The following is a 24,295-nucleotide window of genomic DNA, read 5'->3' on the forward strand; positions in this document are numbered from 1 at the left end:
AGGTAGCCTTCATGTTTTAAAAAGGAGGAAGGGCTCTCTCTTCCCTGATTTCTCTCGTCTGCCTCAGGACTCAGACTAGCCCTTTTAGCAGAGGGAAGCCTATAGAGAGGAGGTCATATACTAGTTGATTTTGGACTAAAGGCATCCCAAAGATGTACTATTTTTTGCTCCCTCCACTATTTTTTTTTTTTAATGGAACCAACGTTTAAAAATAGGATTTCTGCCTTCTCTTAAAACATCAGATGATCTGGTAACGCTGAGCTCCTGTTCTCACACGGGAACAACTGGCTGGAGCTGAGTGGCAGCCATTTCTTTAGAAAGATGTTAATTTGAAGTTTGCTATAGTCCCTATCATTCCTTATATTTCCCCCAACACTGAGACCCAAGTCACTTGAAAGTCAATATGATAATTCAAACACCATGATTCTTCACTCACTTGTGGGTTTGTGACCTGTGATACTGTGGATTCGTGACCTTTGGTTTAGAGGTCAAGTATAGGGGTTGTGAATAAAACTTGTGTTTGAATCAGATAAGAACTGTACCAATCTCAAAGATGGTGAATTAAAGATTAAAGAAAATATTGCATGCTTGGCATAATGTGTGGAACACAACAGCTATTGTAAACACCCAGTAGGAATGTAAGCTGCAAGAGGGCAGGTAGAAACCGTGCTAATTTAATCCGCTGGGGATATGACATTTGATTCTAATTTAATAGATTTAATTCTTTGCAATATCCCCAGTAACTGTTGAATGAATGAGTGACTGAATGAATGAATGGATGGATGGATGATGGGAGAGCCCGGCGGAGTTTTAAAGGCTGGAATGAAAAGGAAGGTAGTTATGATAACAGCGTTTCGCTGGGACTCCAAGGTGCAGCCAGGAAGAAAAGCCCGCTGGGACGTGCCAGGGTCTGTGACTGCGCTCCGCTGGCACCCAGACGGTAGGTATCTGCAACGTCCCTTGGGAGCCAGACAGGGCTGACTTGCCCAGGACCTGTCAGGGCCATGTCCACCAGCTCTTGCACGGTCTGGTAACTGACAGCATCCTGATTCCTGCACGTTCCCGCCTCTGCCATCTGATCAGCAAAGACAGAGACCCACCCCAGGGATCCACCATCCAACGGGAGCCCAGCCTTTTCCTCCAAGCCGGGACTGCGCCCACACTAGACATGGCCTCCCTCGGGCTTCACGCAGCAGGACCGCGCCCGCAGCCTCCAGGCATCGCGTCCGGCTGGAGAGGCAGCTATCTTCCCACAGTGAACATGGCGGCCGAGGCGGCTTCAGCGCGGGGCGGGCGGTGCCGGGAGGCACGTCACGTGAGCGGCCCAGCTGGGCGGACCGCGCGCGCGCCCGCTGGCCCCGCCGGCCGCTGTTCGCTCGCTGGCTCGGCTGCGCTTTGAGGTGTGTGGGGCGTCGAGCACCCGGGCCCGGTGAGGCGCGGCGCTGCGGGATGCGGCGGCGGCGGTGGCGGGGCCGCGGGCCAGGCGGGCGCGTGCGGTGATGAGTGTCTGCGGCCGCCGCCATGTCCAAGGTAACGGCGCCCGGGTCCGGGCCGCCGGCGGCGAGTGGCAAGGAGAAGCGCTCCTTCAGCAAGCGGCTGTTTCGGAGCGGCCGCGCTGGTGGCGGCGGCGCGGGGGGCCCCGGGGCGTCCGGGCCGGCCGCGCCCTCCTCGCCCTCTTCTGCACGCTCGGTGGGCAGCTTCATGAGCCGCGTTCTCAAGACGCTGTCCACGCTCTCGCACCTTAGCTCTGAGGGCGCCGCCCCGGACCGCGGCGGCCTCCGCAGCTGCTTCCCGCCGGGGCCGGCCGCCGCGCCCACGCCGCCGCCGTGCCCGCCGCCGCCCGCCTCTCCCGCGCCGCCCGCTTGCGCTGCCGAGCCGGTGCCCGGCGTGGCGGGGCTCCGCAACCACGGCAACACGTGCTTCATGAACGCCACGCTGCAGTGCCTCAGCAACACCGAGCTCTTCGCCGAGTACCTGGCGCTGGGCCAGTACCGGGCGGGGCGGCCTGAGCCCTCGCTTGACCCCGAGCAGCCTACGGGCGGCGGCGCGCAGGGCCAGGGCGAGGTCACTGAGCAGCTGGCGCACCTGGTGCGGGCCCTCTGGACCCTGGAGTACACCCCGCAGCACAGCCGCGACTTCAAGGTGAGCCCGCGCGCCGCCGCGCCCCGACTGCACCCGGAGCCCCTGGGGCACCTGCCCGCCCAGGTCTTCCTTCCCTCGGTTCTTCTTGGCCTGGCAGGCTTCTGCATTGGTTGCTCCGAGTGGTCTGGGCAATCGACCAGTGATTGTAAGGAGATTCATTCATTCATTCATTTATTCACTCACTCACTCACTCAACATGTATTTATTGAGAGCTTACTACATACGTGCCCATACTCTGTGATAATAGGCAATGGGAGTGACGTTGCAATGAACAAGACTGCCCGCCTTCATGGAACTTGCATTTTTGTGGGGTGGGAGTGTTGAGCATGGGTTCAAATCCTGGTTCTGCTACTTACTAGCAATGTGACCTCGGGTAAGTTAAGCAGCCTCTCTGTGCTTACAGTTTCTTCATCTGGGACCTACTTTATAAGGTGGTTGTGAGCTGCAAACAAGTTGGTATATTAGGTCGAACACTGTGGAATTACCCATATTTCACCGTTTTTTATTTACCGATTGGCACTTTTATAGGGTTCAACCTGATAAGTAAAATACTTCAATATCATGTGTATTTGCTGCTATTATTTTTGTTATTAAATACTTGAAGAAGTTAACGAGGTAATATCAGATAGTGGTTTGAAGAAAAAAAACCTGCTGATGTGATTGATGTGCTGACAGGGTACTTTTTATTTTTATTTTATTTTTAGAGACAGGGTCTTGCTCTGTTGCCCAGGCTGGAGTGCAGTGCTCACATAGCCTCAAACTCCTGGGCTCAAGCAATCCTCCCGCCTCAGCTTCCAGAATATTTAATAGCTGGGACTACAGACACACACCACCATACCCAGCTATTTTTTATTTTTGAAACACTTTTGTAGAGACGGGGGTTTTACTGTGTTGCCCAGGCTGGTCTTGAACTCTTGTCCTCAAGCCACCCTCTCCTCTTTGGCCTCCCAAAGTGCTGGGATTACAGGGGTGAGCTGTACATCCCTGGGGGTATGTATGGCCCTTGGCCAAGCCCTCCTTTGCTGTCTGCTGGTGGGGCTGCAAGTATAGTGAGAGGGTGAGGTTTGAGAGCCGAGTGGTGGACTGAGACCGGATGGTATGGGACCATTTAGGATGCACTAAGAAATTGGGCTGTTACTCTAAGCAGAAGGGGAACATGATGTGAGATTGTGTAAGGGATACTTTTAGGTGGGACATGAATATGGTATTAAACAGCATGGAATCGGGCGGGGCGCAGTGGCTCATGCCTGTAATCGTAGCACTTTGGGAGGCCAAGGCAGGTGGATCACCTGAGGTCGGGAGTTCGAGACCAGCCTGACCAACATGGAGAAACCCCATCTCTACTAAAAATACAAAATTAGACAGGCGTGGTGGTTGATGCCTGTTATCCTGGCTACTCAGGAGGCTGAGGCAGGAGAATTGCTTGAACCTGGGAGGTGGAGGTTGCGGTGAGCCTAGATCGCGCCATTGCACTCCAGCCTGGGCAACAGGAAACTCTATCTCTAAAAACAAAACAAAACAAAACAAAAACAGCGTGAAGTCACACAGGGAGAAGGAGATTAATTCCTTTTTTTTTTTTCCTATCCTGATCTTGCCCAGGACGAAGTCTCAGCTTGACGTTAGCCTGTTTTTAACACCTCATGTTCACCCCCCACCCATTTTTTTTTTAAACAGAGAGAACAAGCTTCAAGTCTAGAAGCGTTGGCAGGCAACAGTAGCTAGAATTTAATAAGGTTATGTTTTTATTGGGTTTCCTTTTGTCTTCAATTCATGGCAAAAGGTACTGGTTTCCCATTGGTGCTATAAAGCTTCTTTATAACAACATTTAAGTAAAAGGAGATGATTTTGCTAAAATATAAAAAGGTGATCTAGCTGAGGATCTGCACTTGTTAAGGTCCTGCTTTCTTGCTGACAAACTACATGGCCAGTGTGCATCTCTCCCCGTTTAATACTTTTTACTTATATTTTATGCTGCTCAATGTTGTTCTTCTTGGAAAAAAATCGTTTGATCTTGGCAATTTGAATGGAAGTACTTGCCTGAGATAGGGACTGGAAAAAAATGAGATCTATGTCAGAGATCTCAAAATTATTATTATTATTATTATTTTTGAGATGGAGTCTCACTCTGTCGCCCAGGCTGGAGGGCAGTGGCCTGATCTCGGCCCACTGCAACCTCTGCCTCCTGTGTTCAATCAAGCAATTCTCCTGTCTCAGCCTCCCAAGTAGCTGGGACTACAGGCGCCCGCTACATGCCCAGTTAATTTTTGATCCACCTGCCTCGGCCTCCGTAAGTGCTGAGATTACAGGCATGAGCCACCGTGCCCAGCTGAGATCTCAAAATTAGAAAGGGAGAATGATCAGAACTGACTACTGTAGGTCCACCCTCCCCTCCCCTCCCTGCCCTGCCCCGCCCCGCCCCTCTTTGCGTACAATTGCCTGTAAGTAGCCACAGCATTTGTAAACTTTTCGAGGTCAGAGCCTAGTATTTAATTTTGGTTTTCTCCTCTTTTCCAAAATGTGAAAATCAGTTTCTACAGCATCTTTGTATGTGAACATTTCCATTGCTTTTTATGAGTTTGTGTTCTTTTTTTATCCATTAAGCTGTGAACAGAAATGTGTCAATAATTCTAGAAGTACAGAGACTGATTTATAGGCATGCTTTGGCAGACATGAACAGATTCTTAGAGGCCTGGCTTTTTAAAAAATGTAATCTCCTGAACCTTTAGTAGGTTTCACTCTACATTCATTCATTTACCTCCCATTTATTGAAAGCTTACTTAATCAGTTAGGAATGCCTTCAGCCCAAGAAAGGAAAATCCCTAATGATAGTGCCTTAAGCAATAAAAACGTTGCAATTGGCAATTGGCAATTGGCACACACAGTGATTCCGGAGGTGGATGGTTCTATGGTTCAGTGGCTTGTTGGGCCCAACAAGGATCCAGACCATTTCTGTATTTCCACCTGTTGTCTTTTTAGCTATCATTGGCTTTTTGTTCTTAAGTTTGTCACCTCATGGTTGTCCAATGATGGCAGCCACAGCACCCGGCATTCTACCCAGGATGGCAGGAAGTCATTAGGGAAATAAAAATTCTTCCAGAAGCCCCTCAGCAGGCTTCTGCTGATATTTCATTGGCTATAACCATGTCAGTTGGCTGTCACGGAGGCTGGAGGGTGGGTGTTTGGGTTTTCCTGTCTTCATAGAGGAGATGAGTAAAGGAGGGGTTTACCTCCCAGGAAGCTATGAAGAGCTGAGTCTAGTAGGATCTAGGAAGTTCCCTGAGACAGCGCTTCTCACGCGTCAGTATGCACATAATTCACCTGGGGATCTTGCTACAAAGCAAATTGAGATTCCGTAGAGCTGAAGTGGTGCCCAAGATTCTGCATTTCTAACAAGCTCCCTGGTGATGCCAGTGCTTTTGGCTCAAGGACCATCCTGTGTATAGCAGGCACCAAGGAACAAGGAAAGCATTACCAAAAAGGTGGCTCCTGAGTAGTGTTCTGAAAGATGAATAGAAATTTGCGGGGCGAGGAAGTGGTGGAGTGGCATGAAAGGGCATGTGGTTTTGGGGAATAGATATTTAGTGGCTGGCTGCACCATAGAGAGCAGTTGGGGTACAGGAAGCCTGGGAGAAGAGTGTTGGAAAGACACTGTGAAGGGCTTCGTGAGCTATGCTGGTTTGGATTTCATCCTCTGCAAGTTGAAAATCCAGAGGTGATTTTTAAGCAAGGAAGTGATATAATTAGATTCTTTTCCCCTTTTTATTCCCCCGGTTAGGTAACTCTAGCAAATTGATTACTTTTTAAAAAAAGGTTTTATTTTAGCTAAATTTGATGGGTATTATTTTGAGTATAAAGAAAGTTGAACGCTAAGGCAGGATGCAGTGGCTCATGTCTGTAATCCCAGCACTTTGGGAGGCCAAGGTGAGTGGATCACTTGAGACCAAGAGTTCCAGACCAGCCTGGACAACATGGTGAAACCCCATCTCTGCTAAAAAAATACAAAAAGTAGCCAAGCGTGGTGGCACACACCTGTAATCCCAGCTACTCGGGAGGCTGAGGCACGAGAATCCTTGAACTCAGGAGGTGGAGGTTGCAGTGAGCAGAGATCACGTCACTGCGCTCCAGCCTGGGTGACAGAATGAGACTCTGCCACAAAAAAGGAAAAAAAAAAAAAAAAAGAAAGTTAAACACCAGAAGATGGACCTGAGGCATACCTCACTGTGCTTTGCCTGCTTGGGGTGGACATCCTTATTTCATTCAGATATTCTTCACTTTCAGATCGCTCACATTCAGCCTTAGAATCCTGCTCCGTTCTAGAAGGGCTCCAGGCAGCCACCACCACCTAGTTGAAGCTGGCAGAGGAGATAAAACCAATTTGCCATCTTGAGATAGTTTACCTTGAGGTTAGAAAAGCACTTACTACATCTTTGTGCTTTTATTATCTTAAAAACTTTAAGTTACTAATGCTTTTCTTTGTAAGTTTTTCAGTTAGAATTCTTTCTTCCTTTCTAACCACATTGATTTGAGTTTTAGGAGCTTGCCAAGTAGATGGTTTTTGGTTTTGGATGGGCTAGATGGTTGTTAAAGTTGGGTTTTCATTTCCCAGGATGAAATGAGGTGACTAGCTCCACCTTGATATGCTTTAAAAAATGTCTCTAGCCATTACCTTTATCCTTTCTCTTTTTACACAGATTTTTTTGTTTGTTTGTTTTGTTTCCTACTCTTAGAGCACTGGTTTTCAATGCGGGCACTTTTGCCTGTCCTCACCCCACCCTGCTCCCACTCCCTGGGACATTTGTCAATGTCTGGAACCCTACTTGGTTGTCACAGCTGGGATCAAGGTGCTACTGGCATGTGGTGGTAGATTCCAGGGATGCTGCTAAATGTCACACAATGTGCAGGACAGCCCCTCTTAATAAAGGATTTTCACCCCAAAGTGTCAATAGTGCTGAGGCTGAGAAACTGTTTGGAGGAAAGTTTGGAGACTCAGCGCAAGTTTCCTTTTACTTCCCCAGCCTTTAAAATGGTTACGTTGTTATGTCTCGCTCTCTCTCTCTGTCTCCCCCCGCATCTCTCCCTCTCTCTTTCTCCTTCTCTGTCTCTGAGTGTGTATATGTGTTTGCAGCAGCACTAGGGTAAAACTTGAGCTTCACTGGCAGGACCCTTGCATCACTTTCTTAGTAAAATAGTGAGAGTAAATAAATCACTTTGAATACATAATATGCCGTTTTAAAGGGAATCAGCTTATTCCTTTCGTAGGAGCATGGGTGCCCCAGATTCTTACAAATGCTTTCTGAGTTTTAGAGCTCAGAGCCGTTTTGCAACAAGTAAAAAGATGGATGGTAATCTTTCAAGCAAGAAAGATAAATTTTATGGCAACAGTTTTTAAATTGTGCTGGCGAAGAACAGCTAGCACAGAGTGATCTATTGATAAAAGAATTGTGGGGACTCCTTCCAGATTTGCAGTGAAACAAATAGTAATTGATGAATAGAATTCTCTTTCCCATATTTTTTTTCCTTGAACTTTGGTGCCTTGTGGTGCTTATTTATTAGTCAGCATTCTCAAGTCACAAAAGGAATAAACTTGTATAAGAGACTAGTGGTGAACAACCTGGCAATCGGAGGCTCACACTTGCTGAGTTTCCCAGCCTGCTTTTCCATGCACGCATGCTGGGGGTTCTGGTGCTATGCTGCAAACCCATGGTACACAGTTTTTTTCTGGTTTGTGTCAAGCTCTTTAGTATACTGATATTTCAGTGTTTTCCACAAAGCACACTGACTTCAGGGTGTCCCTTGGGGGAAAAAATGAAATTGTGTAGGTCACATTTAGCTTTGTGACAGAGTATAAAATAAAAAGTACATCCCTTCCTGGTCAGTTCTCTGGTCCATCAAATGCCATCACTTGTGTTTTAGCAAAGCTCCACGTCTCTGAGGGAGAAGGTTGATAGAATCATGAGGTTTTAGACTTGGAAGGAGACTTGGATGTGGTGTGAGTAGTCCCTAGCCTTTCAGGATGAGGGAAGTGAGTTCACCCACTGGCTGGAGGTTGAGGGAACAGAACCAGAGTTCTGACTTCCACTGACTGTGAACTCTGTGTGCCCCTGCACTGCTGGTGCACAAACTGGGTCCTGGGCCTGGGGTGGCCTTATCAGTACAAGCAATGAAACGACAGGTTTCAACATAACACGTACATGGGCAGAGGGGATGTGCTGAAACATGTAACATTTTTTCCTCTGAGAATGTGGTGCTGAATTGGAGTGAAAATAAGGTCATCTGCAGCTAGCTTCACGTTTGTACCATTGCTCCTCAGGCTTAGGTGTTTTTGGAAGTCTTTCTTAAAACACATTCTTTTCAGACTGTTTCAACACATATATCAACACATGTGGATCTCTCTCCAGTAAGCTTTGAGCTGATGTTTGCCACATCTTACCAAGTTTGGTAAAAGTGAAGTGTAAGAATTACAATAAATTTTCCAAGAGGACTAATTGAGGAATAAAAATACATGGGATAATTATGAACTCCATATTTTGGACCTGAATCACATTTGCTGCACAGTTATTGTTAGTTTAGGTAAGGGGCTGGGAATACAGGATTGAGTACAAAGGTTATAGGACTAGGTTCATGCCCTCAGAGAACTTAGCTGCTTATAGAGAAGCTGTTTTAAGTTGTACTGATGAGGAAAGTTCACTGGGAGCTCAGAGAGAGGTGAGATCATTGTGTACAAAAGTGTAAGTAGAAAGATTTCATTTATTTATCCTTTTATTTGTTGTCAGCAATTAAGCGTCTACAAATTTGACTTTCTAACTCCATGCCACATATTGTACAAGTCATTTGTTGTATAGTGGAAAACAAAGTGATATGATAATGGTAAAAAAATTGTAAAAGGCCATGTGGTCCCTTCCTTTACGGAACTTTTATTGCCACAGAGGAGGCAGAAATTATTCAATAAACACTGGTAAATATGAAATTAAAAATTACAGTAGGTGAGACATGGTGGCATGCGCCTGTAATCCCAGCACTTTGGGAGGCCGAGGTAGGCAGATAGCTTGAGCTCAGGAGTTCGAGACCAGCCTGGGCAACAGGTGAAACCCTGTCTCTTCAAAAAGTACAAAAATTAGCCAGGCGTGGTGGCACACACCTGTGGTTCCAGCTACTTCGGAGGCTGAGGTGGGAAGATCACCTGAGCCAGGAGGTCAAGGCTGTGGTGAGCTGAGATTGTGCCACTGCCCTCTGGCCTGGGCTACAGAGTGAGACCCTGTGTAAAAAAAAAAAAAAAATTATTGTATAAGTGCTAAAGAGAAATAGGTGTATGAGAGGGAATAATGGGTGTGACCAGGCAGGAGGAATAAAATGCAGAAGGCGCTGTAGTTGGAAAGAGCTGAGGGTGCACTTAAAAGTCTGACAGATGTTGTTTGCAGTTAGAGAGCCAGGAGGAGAGTGGGGTGGAGGAGGTGGAGAGGCAGGGCCATGTAGGCAGAGGCTGAGTCTGCCTTGTGTAGCTATAGTGCCTTACAGACCAAAGTAAGGGGTTTAGATTTTATTCCAAGAGACATGGGGGCTGTTGTAGGCTTTAAACAGAGTCCTGGTATGATCTTGTGAAAATGTGAAGTGGTCATTCTGGGCACTGAATAGTGAGTAGAATGGAGGCAGAGACCAGTCAGGAGGCTTTTGTGATGGACTGGGTAAAAGGGATGGTGGAGGGAGATGGAGAAGTGGATGGATTTAAGATATGTCTGGAGGTAGACTCTCGACAGAACTTGTTAATGGATTGATTTGTGGCAAGACACTGGAGCAGAGAACGTTGAGGAGAGCATCCAGAATAACTCCCACCTGTTTTCCTGAGCAACTGGGTGATTGCTGGGGCTGTATACCTATTTGAGGAGAAGCAGTTTTGGGGGAGTCAGGAATTCAGGTTCAGATATGTTAAATAGTACACTCCTGAGATGTCTAGTAGGCAGCTGGGTAAGGAACTCAGAAGATAAGATAAACATTTTGGAGGCGTCACCAGTAGATGGTATTTAAAGCCATGGGCTATAGACTTAAAATGGGATTTGAAGATAAATAAAACATTGATAGTTAAGGGGAAGAGAGACGACATTCTAGGTTGCTAGGGAAATATTCTGAGCAGAGGTATAGATATAGCATGGTCTGGGGACAGAGAGCCTTGATTTGGAGCAGATTCTCGGCCTTGGCACTGTTGCTATTTTGGGCTGGCTAATTCTTTGTTGTTGGGGGCTGTCCTGGCACTGTAGGATGTTTAGCAGAATCCCTGGCCTTCACCCACTAGTTGTGGTTGTACTCCCCCCTACTCCAAGTCATGGCAATTAAAAATGTCTCCAGATACTGCCAAATGTCCCTGGGCAGCAAAATTGAGAACCACTGATTTGGAATGAAGGGGAGATAAATTTAGATAACTGGGGAGAGGAGAGGGGGCACATGATGGATGGCTTTGAGAGTCTGTCACAGCAGTTTAGCCTTGAGGCTGCAATCAGTAGTGATTCAATTGAGCCTTCTTGAGTTGTGCAGAGAGATTGACTTGATGAAAACGATTTTAGAAAAATGGGTCTGATGGTGAGTGAAAATGAATCAAATGGAGGAGAAGATAAATACAGGGAGAAAACAATCACAGGAATGAAGTGAGGAAAAGGAGGAGGAAAGGTGAATCCAAGTGACATTTTGGAGGACATTGGACATTATTAAGAAAACTACAAGAGGCGGAGTGGTAAAGGGAATACTGAGATTTCAGGCCAAGGTGATAAAGAAATAATAGGGATATTTGATATAAATTTAATAGCTGATAGAAATTGAGCACTTAGAAAGGGAAGTGGTTTGTGGAGCGTGAGGAGCAGAAAGATTGTGCATTTAATTTGAATATGTGGGGTTGGGAGCCATAGGATATGACCTTCCCACTTAAGAGAGGAAGCCTTAATAGACAGTTGGAAATCAGGTGCAATTTAGGACTAGCTGTATAGACTTGGATTCAGCTGCATAGAGGTGATAATTGAAGCCAGGAGCATATTTCAAAGGTCTGAGGCCCATGACTAAGCCTTTGAGGGAAACTAAAAATGAGAGGACAGGAGGAGAGAGAGGACCTCTTAAGGGGCAGTCAGAGAGGTAGCAGGAAAACCAGGAAGGCACAGTCATGACACCCGGTTTGCTTTGCAGTTTGACTACCTGCTCTTAGTGCTGAATACAGCGTAGAGCTGCAGAAATATCAGTTTATTTTACTTTATTTTTTATTTCGAGACAGAGTCTTGCTCTGTTGCCCAGGCTGCAGTGCAGTGGTGTGATCAGCGTGATCTCGGCTCACTGCAACCTCTGCCTCCCGGGTTCAAGTGATTCTCCCGCTTCAGCCTCCTGAGTAGCTGGGATTACAGGTGCGCATCACTGTGCCCAGCTAATTTTTGTATTTTAGTAGAGATGGGTTTTCACCATGTTGGCCAGGCTGGTCTCGAACTCCTGACCTCAGGTGGTCCACCCACCTCGGCCTCCCAAAGTGTTGGGATTACAGGTGTGAGCCACTGTGCCCAGCCTGAAATATCAATTTATGCCCATTAAGAAACAAATCAGGTTGGTATTTTGCAGACTGGATATAGATTTATTAAGTCTACAGATTTATTGAGCACATTTCCTGTGCTGGTCCTGGATTAGAAGGCGCTGGGGATATGAAGATGAGTGAAGTGGCCCATGCCCTCAAGGAATTCAGGGTTTAGAAGGGAAGACAAATGGGTATAAAAATAATTGCAATAGGATAGGACGAGTGCTGTGCAAACCTGGGGGTGAGGTCACCTGAGGGAGGAATGGGGCCTGCGAGGTGACTGAAGAAACAATACCTGCTCCGTGTCTTGAAGGATTTGGTAGGAACTTTCTAGGTGGATAGGGGAAAGGTGGGAAAGTCCCTTCAAGGGCAGCAAACCCGGTAAGTGCAAAGGTTTGGAACCTCAAACGACATGGCTTCTTCAGAAAATTTCAAGGTCTAGGGTGGTTGTAGCAGAAGGGTACAAGGTACAAGGTAGGATGGGAGAGGCCCACTGAGTGATGGTTTGAGCAGGGCTGGATCTGGAAGTCCTTCAGTGCTGTGTTGCAGAATGGCATTCTGCAAAGCTAGGTACCAAATAATTTTAGACAAGCTTGTGGTATGATTGTCTTTTTTCTTTTATTTTTAAAAGAATGGTCACTCAGAGGCTAGGGACATGGAGGATGGGTTGAGTGATGATGAGAGAGGGGAAGGGACAGAACCTGGTTCAGGACAAACAGTATATATCTTAGCCTCTTTGAAACTGGTTACATTTAGGAAACTGAAGCAATTTAGAACTTTTCAAAGATGATAAATTCTATTTTAGACAAGTTTTATTTGTGGTCCCATGGTAATTCATGAGGGAAAATATTTGGTAGTTTAGGATAGAGTTTTGGCTAGAGATTTCTATTTGTTATAAAACTCCAATTCTGAGATTTTTAAAAAATGTCTTCCCAACCAACGATGTAAACTAGCACTAAATCTGTCATTCTGATTTGACCTAGTTTGGTTCTTTACACATTTGCAGGGGCAGAGCTTCAACTTGAACTTAGGGCAGTGTGACATACATGCTCTTACTCTGGAACACGTTGCCCTAAGAAGTGCCATTGATTTACATTTTTGTACTTCTTGTCCACTTATGATATTTTATATGGTTGTTATTCTGGTCAGACCACTTTGGATTATGATTTTTAAATGCAACTTGTAAAACATTTTTTACATGTTTCTAAGGAACATTCATAATACTGTTCAATGTTTAATGATTTATATGGTATTATCACATTGCTAAGTGATAATTTACTTATTCTGTCCTCTTCCTTTGGACGTTTTCCTCCCTACTCTTTTTTTTGTTTGTTTTACTATAATGAACATGAATCGTGTTAATAGCCTTTTGCTTTGTTGGATTGTTTCTTTAGGATACATTTCCAGACATATACTTAGAACATCAAAAACATATGGACATCTTTTTGATTTCTCATGTGTTATATTACATTGCAAAGAAAAGAAATTACAAAAATTACAGTGCTGCTAGTTGATAATAAACTTCACCCAGCACAGTAAATGGTACATGTTGGTTACTCAGACCATTTGTAGAATGAGTTTGGTTTTGTAATTTAAATTTGGTATATCCATTCTTTTCTCATTTATCTCTTAGCATTTAAAAACTTTTTTAATTGTAATAAAATATACTCAACATAAAATGTACCATTTTATGTATACAATCCGGCTGGGTGCAGTGGTTCACGCCTGTAATCCCAGCACTTTGGGAGGCCGAGGTGGGCGAATCACCTGAGGTTGGGAGTTTGAGAGCAGCCTGACCAACATGGAGAAACCCCATCTCTACTAAAAATACAAAATTAGCCAGGCATGGTGGCACATGCCTGTAATCCCAGCTACTAGGGAGGCTGAAGCAGGAGAATCTCTTGAACCTGGGAGGTGGAGGTTGCGGTGAGCTGAGATTGAGCCATTACACTCCAGGTGGGCAACAAGAATGAAACTCCGTCTCAAAACAAAACAAAAAAAAGAAAAAAACCACAATCCTGGGGTATTAGGTACAGACAATGTTGTACAACCATCTCTCCATTTCAAGAACTTTTTCATCATCCCAAACAAAAACTTTGTATGCATTAAACAGTAACTCTTCTCTAGTCTTCAGTAACCTCTATTTTTCTTCTGTCTCAATGAATTTGCCTATTCTAGGTGTCTTATAAAAAGAGAATTCTACAATATAATAAGCAAAAATTTTTTGTCTGGCTTATTTCACTTAACATAATGTTTTCAAAGTTCATCCATGTTATAGCATGTATCAGAATTTCATTTCTTTTTATGGCTGAATACTGTTCCATCATTTGTATATAACAGGTTTTTATTCTTTTATCTGTCAGTAGACACTTGGATCGTTCCCCCCTTTAGGTTATTGTGGATAATGATCCTGTGAATATTGATGTACGAGTTTACTGTCAACTAGCAGCACTGTAATTTTTGTAATTTCTTTTCTTTGCAACGTAATATAACACATGAGAAATCAAAAAGATGTGCATACGTTTTTGATGTTCTAAGGATATGTCTGGAAATGTATCCTAAAGAAACAGTCCAACAAAGCAAAAAGCTATTAACGCGATTCGTGTTCATTATAGTAAAACAAACAAACAAAAAAAAGAGTAGGGAGGAAAACGTCCAAAGGAAGAGGACAGAATAAGTAAATTATCACTTAGCAATGTGATAATACCATATAAATCATTAAACATTAAACAGTATTACGAATGTTCTTGTTTGAGTTCTTGTTTTCTTTAATCTGAGTTCTTGTTTTCATTTTTTTCAGATCATATAATTCTATGTTTAACTTTCTGAGAGACTGTCAAACTATCTTCCACTAACTGTACCATTTTACATTCTCACCAATAATGGATGAGGGTTCTGATTTTTCTTCATCTTCACCAACATTTGTTAGTTTCCATTTGTTTTTGATTATAGCCATCCTAGTGGGTGTAAAGTGGTATCTCTTTTTTGTTTGTTTGTTTTGTTTGAGACAGGGTCTTGCTCTGTCACTCAGGTTGGAGTGCAGTGGTTCAGTCATGGCTCACTCTATACTCAACCTCCTGGGATCAAGGGATCCTCCTGCTTCAGTTCCCCTGAGTAGCTCAGACTACAGGTGCGTGCCACTATGCCTGGCTAATTTTTGTGTTTTTGTAGAGATGGGGTTTTACCATGTTGCCTAGGCTGGTCTTGAACTCCTGGGCTCAAGTGATCCACCCGCCTTGGCCTCCCGAAGTGCTGGGATTACAGGCATGAGCCACCACACTAGGCCTCATTGTGGTTTTGATTTACATTCTCCTAATGAATAATGATGCACTTTTCAAGTGCATATAGGTCATTTATATATCTTTGGAGAAATGTCTATTCAGGTCTTTGCTAATTTTTGAATTAGTTTTTTGTTAGTGGTGGTGATGAATTGTAAGAGTTCTTTATGTATTCTAGATGTTAATTTCTTATCAGATATATGAATAGCAGCTATTACCTTCCATTCTGTCATTCACTGTCTTGGTAGTGCCTTTTCAGGCACAAAAGTGTTTTTTTTTTTTTTTCAGATGAAGTCTTGCTTTGTTGCCTAGGCTGGAGTGCAGTGGCACGATCTTAGCTCACTGCAGCCTCCGGCTCCCGGGCTCAAGCAATTTTCCTGCTTCAGCCTCCTGGGTAACTGGGATTACAGGCGCCCACCACCATGCCCAACTAATTTTTTGTATTTTTAGTAGAGACAGGGTTTCACCTTGTTGGCCAGGCTGGTCTCGAACTCCTGACCTCAGGTGATCCGCCCACCTTGGCCTCCCAGAGTTCCGGGATTACAGGTGTGAGCCACCGTGCCCAGCCAAGTTTTTAATTTTGATGATGTCCACTTTTTGTAGTTTTTCTTTTGTTGCCTGTGCTTTTGGTCATATTCAATAGATAATTGCCAAATCCAGTGTCATAAAGCCTCTATGTTTTCTTCTGAGAGTTTTATAGTTTTAGTTCTTATGTTTAGGTTTTTGATCCATTTTGAATTAATTTTTGTATTAATTTTTGGTAAGGGTCCAACTTTATTCTTTTGCATGTGGCTGTCCAGTTTTCCCAGGACTATACCATGGGTGACAAAATTGTGCTTTCCCTGTTGAATGATCTTGGTACCCTTGTTGAAAATCAATTGATCATATATGCGAGGGTTTATTTCTTGACCCTGTGTTCTATTCCATTGATTTATATGTCTGTTTCTATTAGACGTTATCTTTATGTATCTTTACCCCACTGTTCTCATTGCTGTAGCTGTGTACAGTAGTAAGTTTTGAAATCAGGAAGTGTGAGTCCTTCAATTTTGTCTTTTTTGAGATTGTTTTGCTTCAGTGTCTTGAGATTATTCCATATTAATTTTAGGATGGACTTTTCTATTTCTTCAAAAAGATGCTGTTAGGATTTTGACAGAGATTGCCTTGAATATGTAGATTGATTTGGGTAATATTGTCATCTTAACAACATTAAGTCTTCTAAGCCATGAAGATGGGATGTCTTTCCATTTATTTATGTCTTTAATTCCTTTCAACTATGTTTTGTGGTTTTCAGTGTACTGTTTTTTTCCTTCCTTGGTTAAATTTATTCCTAAGTATTTTATTCTTGTTGATGCTATTGTAAATGGAATTATTTTGTTTTATTTTTGGATTGTTCATTACTAGTATATCAAAGTGCAATTGATTTTTGCATGTTGATTTTGTATCCTGCAATTTGCTGAATTTATTTATTAGTGCTAACAGATTTTGGTGTGGAATCTTTAGGTGTTTCTACATACAAGATCATGTCATTTGTGAAAAGAGATCATTTTTCTTCTTCCTTTTCATTTTTAACGGCTTTTGTTTCTTTTTCTTGCCTAATTGCTCTGGCTAGAGCTTCTCATACTATGTTGAATAGAAGTGGTAAAAGTAAGCATCCTTGTCTTCTTTCTTGGGCTTAGAGGAAAAGCTTTTAGTCTTTGACCATTGAGTATGATGTTAGCTGGGGGCTTTTTTATATGCTGCTTCTATCATGTTGAGGAAGTTTCCTTCTATTCTCAATTTGTTGTGTGTGTGTTTTTTTTAATCATGAAAGAGTGTTGAATTTTGTCAAATGCTTTCTTCTGCATCAACTGAGATGATCATGGTTTGCTTTTTTCTCATTATTTTGTTCATGTTACGATCAATTTTCATATGTTGAACCTCCTTTCATTCCAGAAATAAATCCCATTTGATTATGATGTCTATTTAGATTTTGAAGACTGTTTTTGATTTTTAAACGTTATAAGAGCTCTCTATAGAATATATGTGTGTGTGTGTGTGTGTGTGTTTATAAAGTAACAACTTAAACATTTGGTACATTTGATAAAAATATTTCCCTCATTCTTTTGCTCTTTTAGTTTGGTACTTTTGTATATCACAGAAAGTTTTAATTTATATTTTTTAACCTGACCTTTTCCCTTACTGCTTTTGTTACTATATAGCTGAAAATGGTATTCTTGTATATAGGATAATTTTTCTTTCTTTTTTTTTTTTTTAGCTTTTTTTCTACTGTGTTCTAAAATATTTATCTCTTTAGAATATGGAGTTTACTTTGGTGCATGTGTACAGTGAGGATTTCCTTTAAGGTTTGGTATTTCCCATCTCGTGTAGTATAGTGAGTGGTTAGTGTTCAGATCCTGGCTGCACCACTTGCTAGCCTCGGGACCTTTGGCGCTTAACTCTTTGGGCTTAGTTTCCTCATCTGTAAAGTGGAGATAAGAGCGTATCTGTTTCATAAGGCTGTTGTGAAAACAAATGAGAGAAAAACTTGGCAGGGGCCTGGCATGCCATCAGGGCTCACTGAGAGCTAACTGATGTTGTTACCATTGTTACTCCAACCTTATGATCATCCTGCTTATTTACAAAAGGTTTCTCTGCATTTAGAGTTATGGTTTATTTCTGAATTTCGTATTCTGTTTCATCAATTCTTTTACTGGTGCTGTATGGTGTTATTGTTGCTTATTCTTCTTTCTCATGCTATTTAAAGTTTCTCCAAATTTTAGAATCATTTCGTCAAGTTTCAAAAACAAAGTAATCTGTTCGAGTGTGTGTGTGTGTGTGTGTGTGTGTGTGTGTGTGTGTGTGTGTGTGTGTGTGTGTGTGTGTGTGTGTGTGTGTGTGTGTGTGTGTGTGTGTGTGTGTGTGTGTGTGTGTGTGTGTGTGTGTGTGTGTGTGTGTGTGTGTGTGTGTGTGTGTGTGTGTGTGTGTGTGTGTGTGTGTGTGTGTGAGACAGGGTCTCACTGTGTTGCCCAGGCCGGAGTGTAGTGGCATGATATTGGCTCACTGTAGCCTTGACTTCCCAGGCTCAAATGGTCCTTCCACCTCAGCCCCCCGAGTAGTTTGGACTACGGGTGCATGCCACCACGCCTGGCTAACTTTTGTATTTTTTTGTCGAGATGGATTTTGTCATGTTGCCCAGGCTGGCCTTGAACTTCTGGGCTGAAGTGATTTGCCCGTCTCTTCTTCCCAAAGTGCTGAGATTATAGGCATAAGCCACTGCGCCTGCCCAATCTGTGTGAATTTTAATGTTAAATATATGCATTAATTTGGGGCAGGTAACCACGTTTGCTGAATGCCTGCCTGTCACTGATAAAATCAATAACTTTCCACAAAATATCAACTAAAAATGCTATAGTAGGAAAGCCTGAATTGACTGATAACTGAGGAAGAAATGGAAAGCTATTAAAGAACTGCCTGTTCCCTCAAAGGGTAGCAGGATTGGATGGATTTTTTCATACATTCTTCCAAGGATCAGATAATCCCCATGTTGTATGAACTGGTTAAAAACATAGAAAAATCACTCTCAGAGGCAAAATGATTCAGTTTCCTAAATCCATTGCCGTCTCCCCCCAACTCCCTCATGTGCAGTGATTATGTCTTATTCAACATCGAATCTCTGTGCCTGGTTTGTAGGAGGTGCACAATGTGTTGATTAATCTGAGAGGAACATGGCACAACCAAAGACAGCTTGCAGAGCAGCCAGCCCCAGCCTCTGATGTTATAAATGTGGATGTGCTGGTGGTGGGCCAGTTCTGTTGTGGGCTTGGGTCAGACCTCACTTGAGGACTGTGATTACTCTTGGGCTTTAAGCTTTGAGAGGGGAGAGGAGAAATTAGAAAAGGAAATGGCAGGCCTCGTATACAGGATTTATGAGCAGGTTGTCTGAAAATAGGATGAGCTGCCTCACATAATAGTATTTTTCCTATCATTGCACAAGCTTAAGCAGAGTCTTGGGTAATACTGTAGAGGGGCAGTCACATGCCTCATAGTGGATTGGGCTGGATTCACTTACTTTCTTTTCTTTGTCTCTTGCTGCTTTCTTCTGACTTTTGAGCTTATAAAAATGTATGTTAGAAGCAGTGTTGACAGTGTTTGGCAGCTTTATGGGCGTGTGAAGAGTGGATAAGGAGGAGGAGATGAAAATAACAGAGGTTTTGAAACAGGGTGTTTGGGGATGGCACTCTTGGCGATTGGAAAAATAAAATGGAAAGCCATTCTGGAGGTGGGTGGATAAGTTTCGTTTTGGTTGGGTCATATAGTATTTGAACATAAGAATCCCAAGAAAACTTTTATTAAAAGCTATATTTATTGAATGTTACCATTTTCAGGTACTGTGCAATGTGAATCATTTAAGTTTTTGGTGACCCATGTAGAAAGGAACTGATCTAGTCTAAACATGGAACTATCTCTTAAATCAAGATACAGCTGTAATCATATAGATGCTTTTCCTGAGTTAGTTGTTTTACATCTTCCTTTGTGTGACTTAAAGTTTTTAGTTTGACTGTGCTACTTTTGTTTTATTTGTGCATGGCTTGATGGATTTTTCCTGTCCCCATCTATACACTTGTCACAATGAGGGGCTGCTAAATAGGGCAGTGTTCTCTGTTTGTGTAGTCCCCACAGCTGTTTCCTATAGTAAAGACTCTGGAAAACAATGACCTCATAGTTTCCACAAAAAAAAAAAAAAAACCTTTTATATTTAGTAGGGGAAAAGAAATCATTCAGAATTCAGTAATTTAAAGTTATGTCCTCTGTTGCTTCTTCCTTCAAAAATATTATTGTTTGCTCTGCTAATTAATTGTTCATTGGCTGTTCCTCAAATGACCTTTTATGTTTAACAAACAACATTTTTGCAGTGGAGCACGTCGGGATATCTTGTCTTTCATTTGATTGTCATCTTTCTCTATTTAGAAATCATTGTTTTAAGCCATGGACTGTGGCATTTCCTAGCGCAATTGGCCAGTCACTGAACATCTGTTGCTTCTTCCCTCCAGCTGTTGGGTTCGGATGGTAGCAAACAGTGTGTCCACAAATAAACAGTTCACGCTTTAGAAGATTTCATAGGACTGGTCAGCAAATGCCTTTGTTGGTATCTGCTTCTACTGGAAGGAACTCTTCTTTGTAAACGCATTACTAGCTCAGTACATGTTTTGGCTTTAATTTTTGGTATTCTTTTGATCTTGAAGAGCAAGGCAGAGAGCCATCTGATTGTCAGAAGATTTAAGAAACAATAATAATCACAGTGATGGAAATGCCGCTTATTTGTGTAGGGCCATATCATTTACAAAGTGATTTCATGTACACAAGCCCAGAGAGAAAAGCAAGCTGATGATGGCAGGTTCCATGTGCCTTTTATGGTTCATTAGAGTTCTTCAGCATCAAATGCCCTCCCATTCGTTGCTACGCTCATTTTACTGCTTGCTCATTTCAGTCCTTTAGTACTCTAGTGACACAACAGGTTTCTGTGTTTGATCCTGTCCCCAACAACATTTTTGCCAATGAGTTGGATGAGGACCTCACCTAGGTATATTAATTGAATTTGTAAATGTCTTCTACAAAAATTTGACTGGGTATGGTGGCTTATGACAGTAATCCCAGCACTTTGGGAGGCTGAGGGTGGAGGATTGCTTGAGCCCAGGAGTTCAAGACCAGCCAGGGCAGCATAACAAGATCCTGTGTCTACAAAAGTAAAATAAAATACAACTTTAAATTGTTATTATTTTTAGACAGTCTTGCTCTGTCGCCCAGCCTGGAGTGCAGAGGCACGATCATAGCTCACTGCAGCCTTGAATTGCAGGGCTTGAGATCCCTTGCCTCAGCCTCCTGAGTAGCTAGAACTGCAGGTGCACAACACTACCATGCCTGGATAATTTTTGTGTTTTTTTGTGAGGTGGGGTATGTTGCCCAGACTGGTCTCAAATTCCTGACCTTGAGTGATCCTCCCACCTTGGCCTTCTAAAGTGCTGGGATTACAAGCGTGAGCCACAGCGCCCAGCTGAATTTGTAAATGTCTTGACGGGTATAGCGTATACTCCAAATTAGAGAATGCAAGTCCATTAAGATCTTTAATTAAAATTACGGCTAAAATGGAATAGAATCCTGCATCTTGCATTTGGATCCAAAAATGAACTAACTACCCCATACCACCTATGTGAAAGGACCTGGGTGTGTTACTAGCACATGACTTACGCTGATGTATCTATCAAAAGTGTTTAAGGTTTTTATGCTACCTTCAAAGAAGTATCTTGATCTGGGGTGGTGGGTGATAGTGCTGTTCCTGTCAGACCACACCTAGGATTTTATGTTTACATGTCATTCTGGAAACCTAGGATATCATGTAATTTCTGGGCTGACAAACTGTAGCGTGTCTAGAGTTGGTGGTGGAAGACTCCCTAGGGGAATCTTTCAGCAGGGAGAGGGGATTACTTTGAGAGAAGGCATTTGTCTTTGCACATAATTCCAACTCCTGTAGTTCTGGCCCTCATTATGTCTCAGTCACACAATTGCAGTAGTCTTCTAGCCCCTCCACTATTGCTAAACTCTGTCCTTTCTAATTGGTAGTTTTTATTTTTTAAAATTTTATTTATTATATTAAAAAATATTAGAGATTGGGGTGTCACTTTGTTGACCAGGCTGGACTTGAACTCCTGGCCTCAAGTGATACTCCCATCTTGGCCTCCCAAAATGCTGGGATTATGGGCGTGAGCCACCACACCTGGCCTAATTGATAGTTTTGGTTGCTGCCAGATGAGTCTTATTAAAGTTTACTTGAAATTACATATTTTTCTTTTCAACAGTTGCCATTGCTTTTTTATACAGAAAGTACCATGTAAATTTCTTAGCTTGGTATTTAAGCTTTCTCATGATGAAACCTTGTCTTCCCCCCTGTCCCGGAAAGGCAGAGGAACACAGGGAAAGAGCTGTAGCATCAGAGACTTTGGTTCAGATTCTGAGACCTGAGGCAAGTGATGCATTCTTCATAGGATTGATAACAAGGAATAGGTGAGAAATGTATGTAAAGTGCCTAATATGGTGCCTGGTATAGAGAACTCTGTTAGCATTATTATTTCACAGTCCCCTGACTACTTTGCTGGCTATTGTTTGTTCCCTATACCCTCCCACCTGTAGTGCTTTTTCTGTTTTCTCCTTCCTGGGTCCAGAGTACACCCCCACTTTACTAGTTTTGGAAATTGCTCTTACATTAAAGTTCCCCTAGCCTCTGTAGTTGGACATTATGGCTTCCTCATTTGAAAGCAGGTAACATTTTACATGGAACCATGTTAAAGTACTTGTACACTTCTTTCTTAGTTATGTTTAAATAATAGTAATAATAGCCAAATGTTCAGAAAACCTTTCTTTGTGAACATTTCAACTATATATAACTAAGAGGGGAGATCAGTACGATGAACCTGCATTTCCCTGTCACCCAGCTTCAACAACTACCAATTTGTGGACAATTTTATTTCATCTATATAACCTTTGCCTTTACTCTCCCCAAACTTTTGAAGCAGCTTCCAAATGTATTTCATCCATAAATGTTTAAGTATATATCTCTAAAAGATAAGGATGCTTTAGAAAAATCATAATGCCATTATCTGCCTAAGGAAAACGAATATTCCTTAATTAGTGTTCATATTTCTCTGATATTGTTTCTGTCTGTCACACACATATATACGTACACATATATGTGTACAACTGTGCATATATATTTCCTACACTTTATATAAGGATCCAAATAAGTTTCCAGAATTTCAATGGATTGATACATCTGTTGTCGCTCACATCCTCTCTCTCTCATTTATTTCATTTTTCCTCTGGCAGTTTATTTGTTGAATGCGTGTTTGTCTAGTAGAGCAGAGCTCTTCAAATTATTTGTGGTTTAGGACTAATTTTTAAAATTTCCAATCTATTGTGGGCTGTTTGTAAAATACAATACAAATGAATTAATAGAAAAGTGACATAAAAAAGGCGTATGTAAGACCAGCCCCATTAAAAAAATTGTTAAATTCAGAAGACATAAAGTTATGGTTTAATTTGTAAATACTTCTAAATGCTTACTCTCAATTTCTATAATCTCATCATGGACTGGCAACAGAAACTTCATAGTCTTGATTTTTTGTATTATATTCCAGTAGCTTCAATTAAGATGTTCCTCTGTCCATGTATTTCCTGTAAAATGGTAGTTAGAGCTAGAGGTTTAGAGACTCGTTTGAGGTTTTTTTCTCCTTCTCTTTTTGGCAAAACTTTCTGTGCATGGTGTTATAAACTTCCATCAGAAAGCCTGCACTGTTTGGTTCTATCTCTTGTGGTGCCAAGAATCACTGGTAATTGTTCCTTGACCCGTTAATTTATTAAGGGTTGAAAGTGGTGAAATTATAATTCTAACATTCCTTTTTTACTTGTTAGCTGGAACACTTCTACAGAGACTCTTGTCCAGTTATTTGGTTTCCCTGAAGTAAATTTTGCAGAAGAAAGACTAGATAAAAGCTTGATTTTTCCCCCTCCTTTATTTTCCAGTTTTCAAAATTATTACTTGATTTCCAGTTGTGTTTAGTGAATTTTTGTAACCTTATGAGCTCATGGGTTTAAGCATATTTGATGTAGTCAGTCATAGTTTGTAACCTTATTGATGCTCAAAATTGTCCCATTTTTGTCCAGTGGGACAAGTCGACTCTCAAGTCGTTTTGACACTGTACTAGTAGCCTGGCATGTCAAACGAGAATGCAAGGATGTTAAGATGTTCCAGGCTCATCATTTCTTGCACCAGATCTGGAATTAGTCATTTCCAGATACTGGAATCAGGTTCCTTTGGTACGGTGGTACTGAGAGACCACAGTTGAGGCATGAGGGATGTACATGGTTTCTAAGAAAGGGGTGATTTCTTTTAAAGCTAAATCATGAATTCACATTGATTATTCCAATACAGGGTTTTGGGGTTTTATTGACCCTCATTGGTCTTATATCTGTGGCTCGTTCCTCCCATGCTGAAAATCCTATTTGTAGCACCAGCGTAAATTCTCATTTGCCTTATCCCACAGTATGCTCCTAAGTCTCAGAATAATAATTCCAGTACTACCACCAACAATGTTAGTATTTGAAAATGGCTTAAGACTTATTTGGTAGTTTTTTTGTCCGTAGCATATATTCTACTAGGACCGTGTGGTACAAATTACTTTGTTTTAAAGTTACTTGGAATAGTTCTCTACGTGGTTTTGTCATCGCTGGATATATAGTTAATATTAGTTGTTTCAGCCAGGCACGTTGGCTCACGCCTGTAATCCTAGCACGTTGGGAGGCTGAG

General features: G+C 42.4%; 1 protein-coding gene across 1 annotated transcript in view; it reads left to right on the forward strand.

Annotated features, from left to right (window-relative positions):
* Positions 1 to 1,339: 1,339 nt before the first annotated feature.
* Positions 1,340 to 24,295, forward strand: part of LOC100436918 (ubiquitin carboxyl-terminal hydrolase 31) — an 89,350-nt gene continuing 66,394 nt past the window's right edge. The window contains exon 1 of the mRNA XM_054533626.2: positions 1,340 to 2,142. Within this exon, the coding sequence (XP_054389601.1) occupies positions 1,522 to 2,142 (621 nt within the window). The 5' untranslated portion in view covers positions 1,340 to 1,521. The remainder of the gene's footprint in view (positions 2,143 to 24,295) is intronic.

The sequence above is a fragment of the Pongo abelii genome, chromosome 18, assembly GCF_028885655.2.
Source record: "Pongo abelii isolate AG06213 chromosome 18, NHGRI_mPonAbe1-v2.0_pri, whole genome shotgun sequence".
Classification (NCBI taxonomy): Eukaryota; Metazoa; Chordata; class Mammalia; order Primates; family Hominidae; genus Pongo; species Pongo abelii.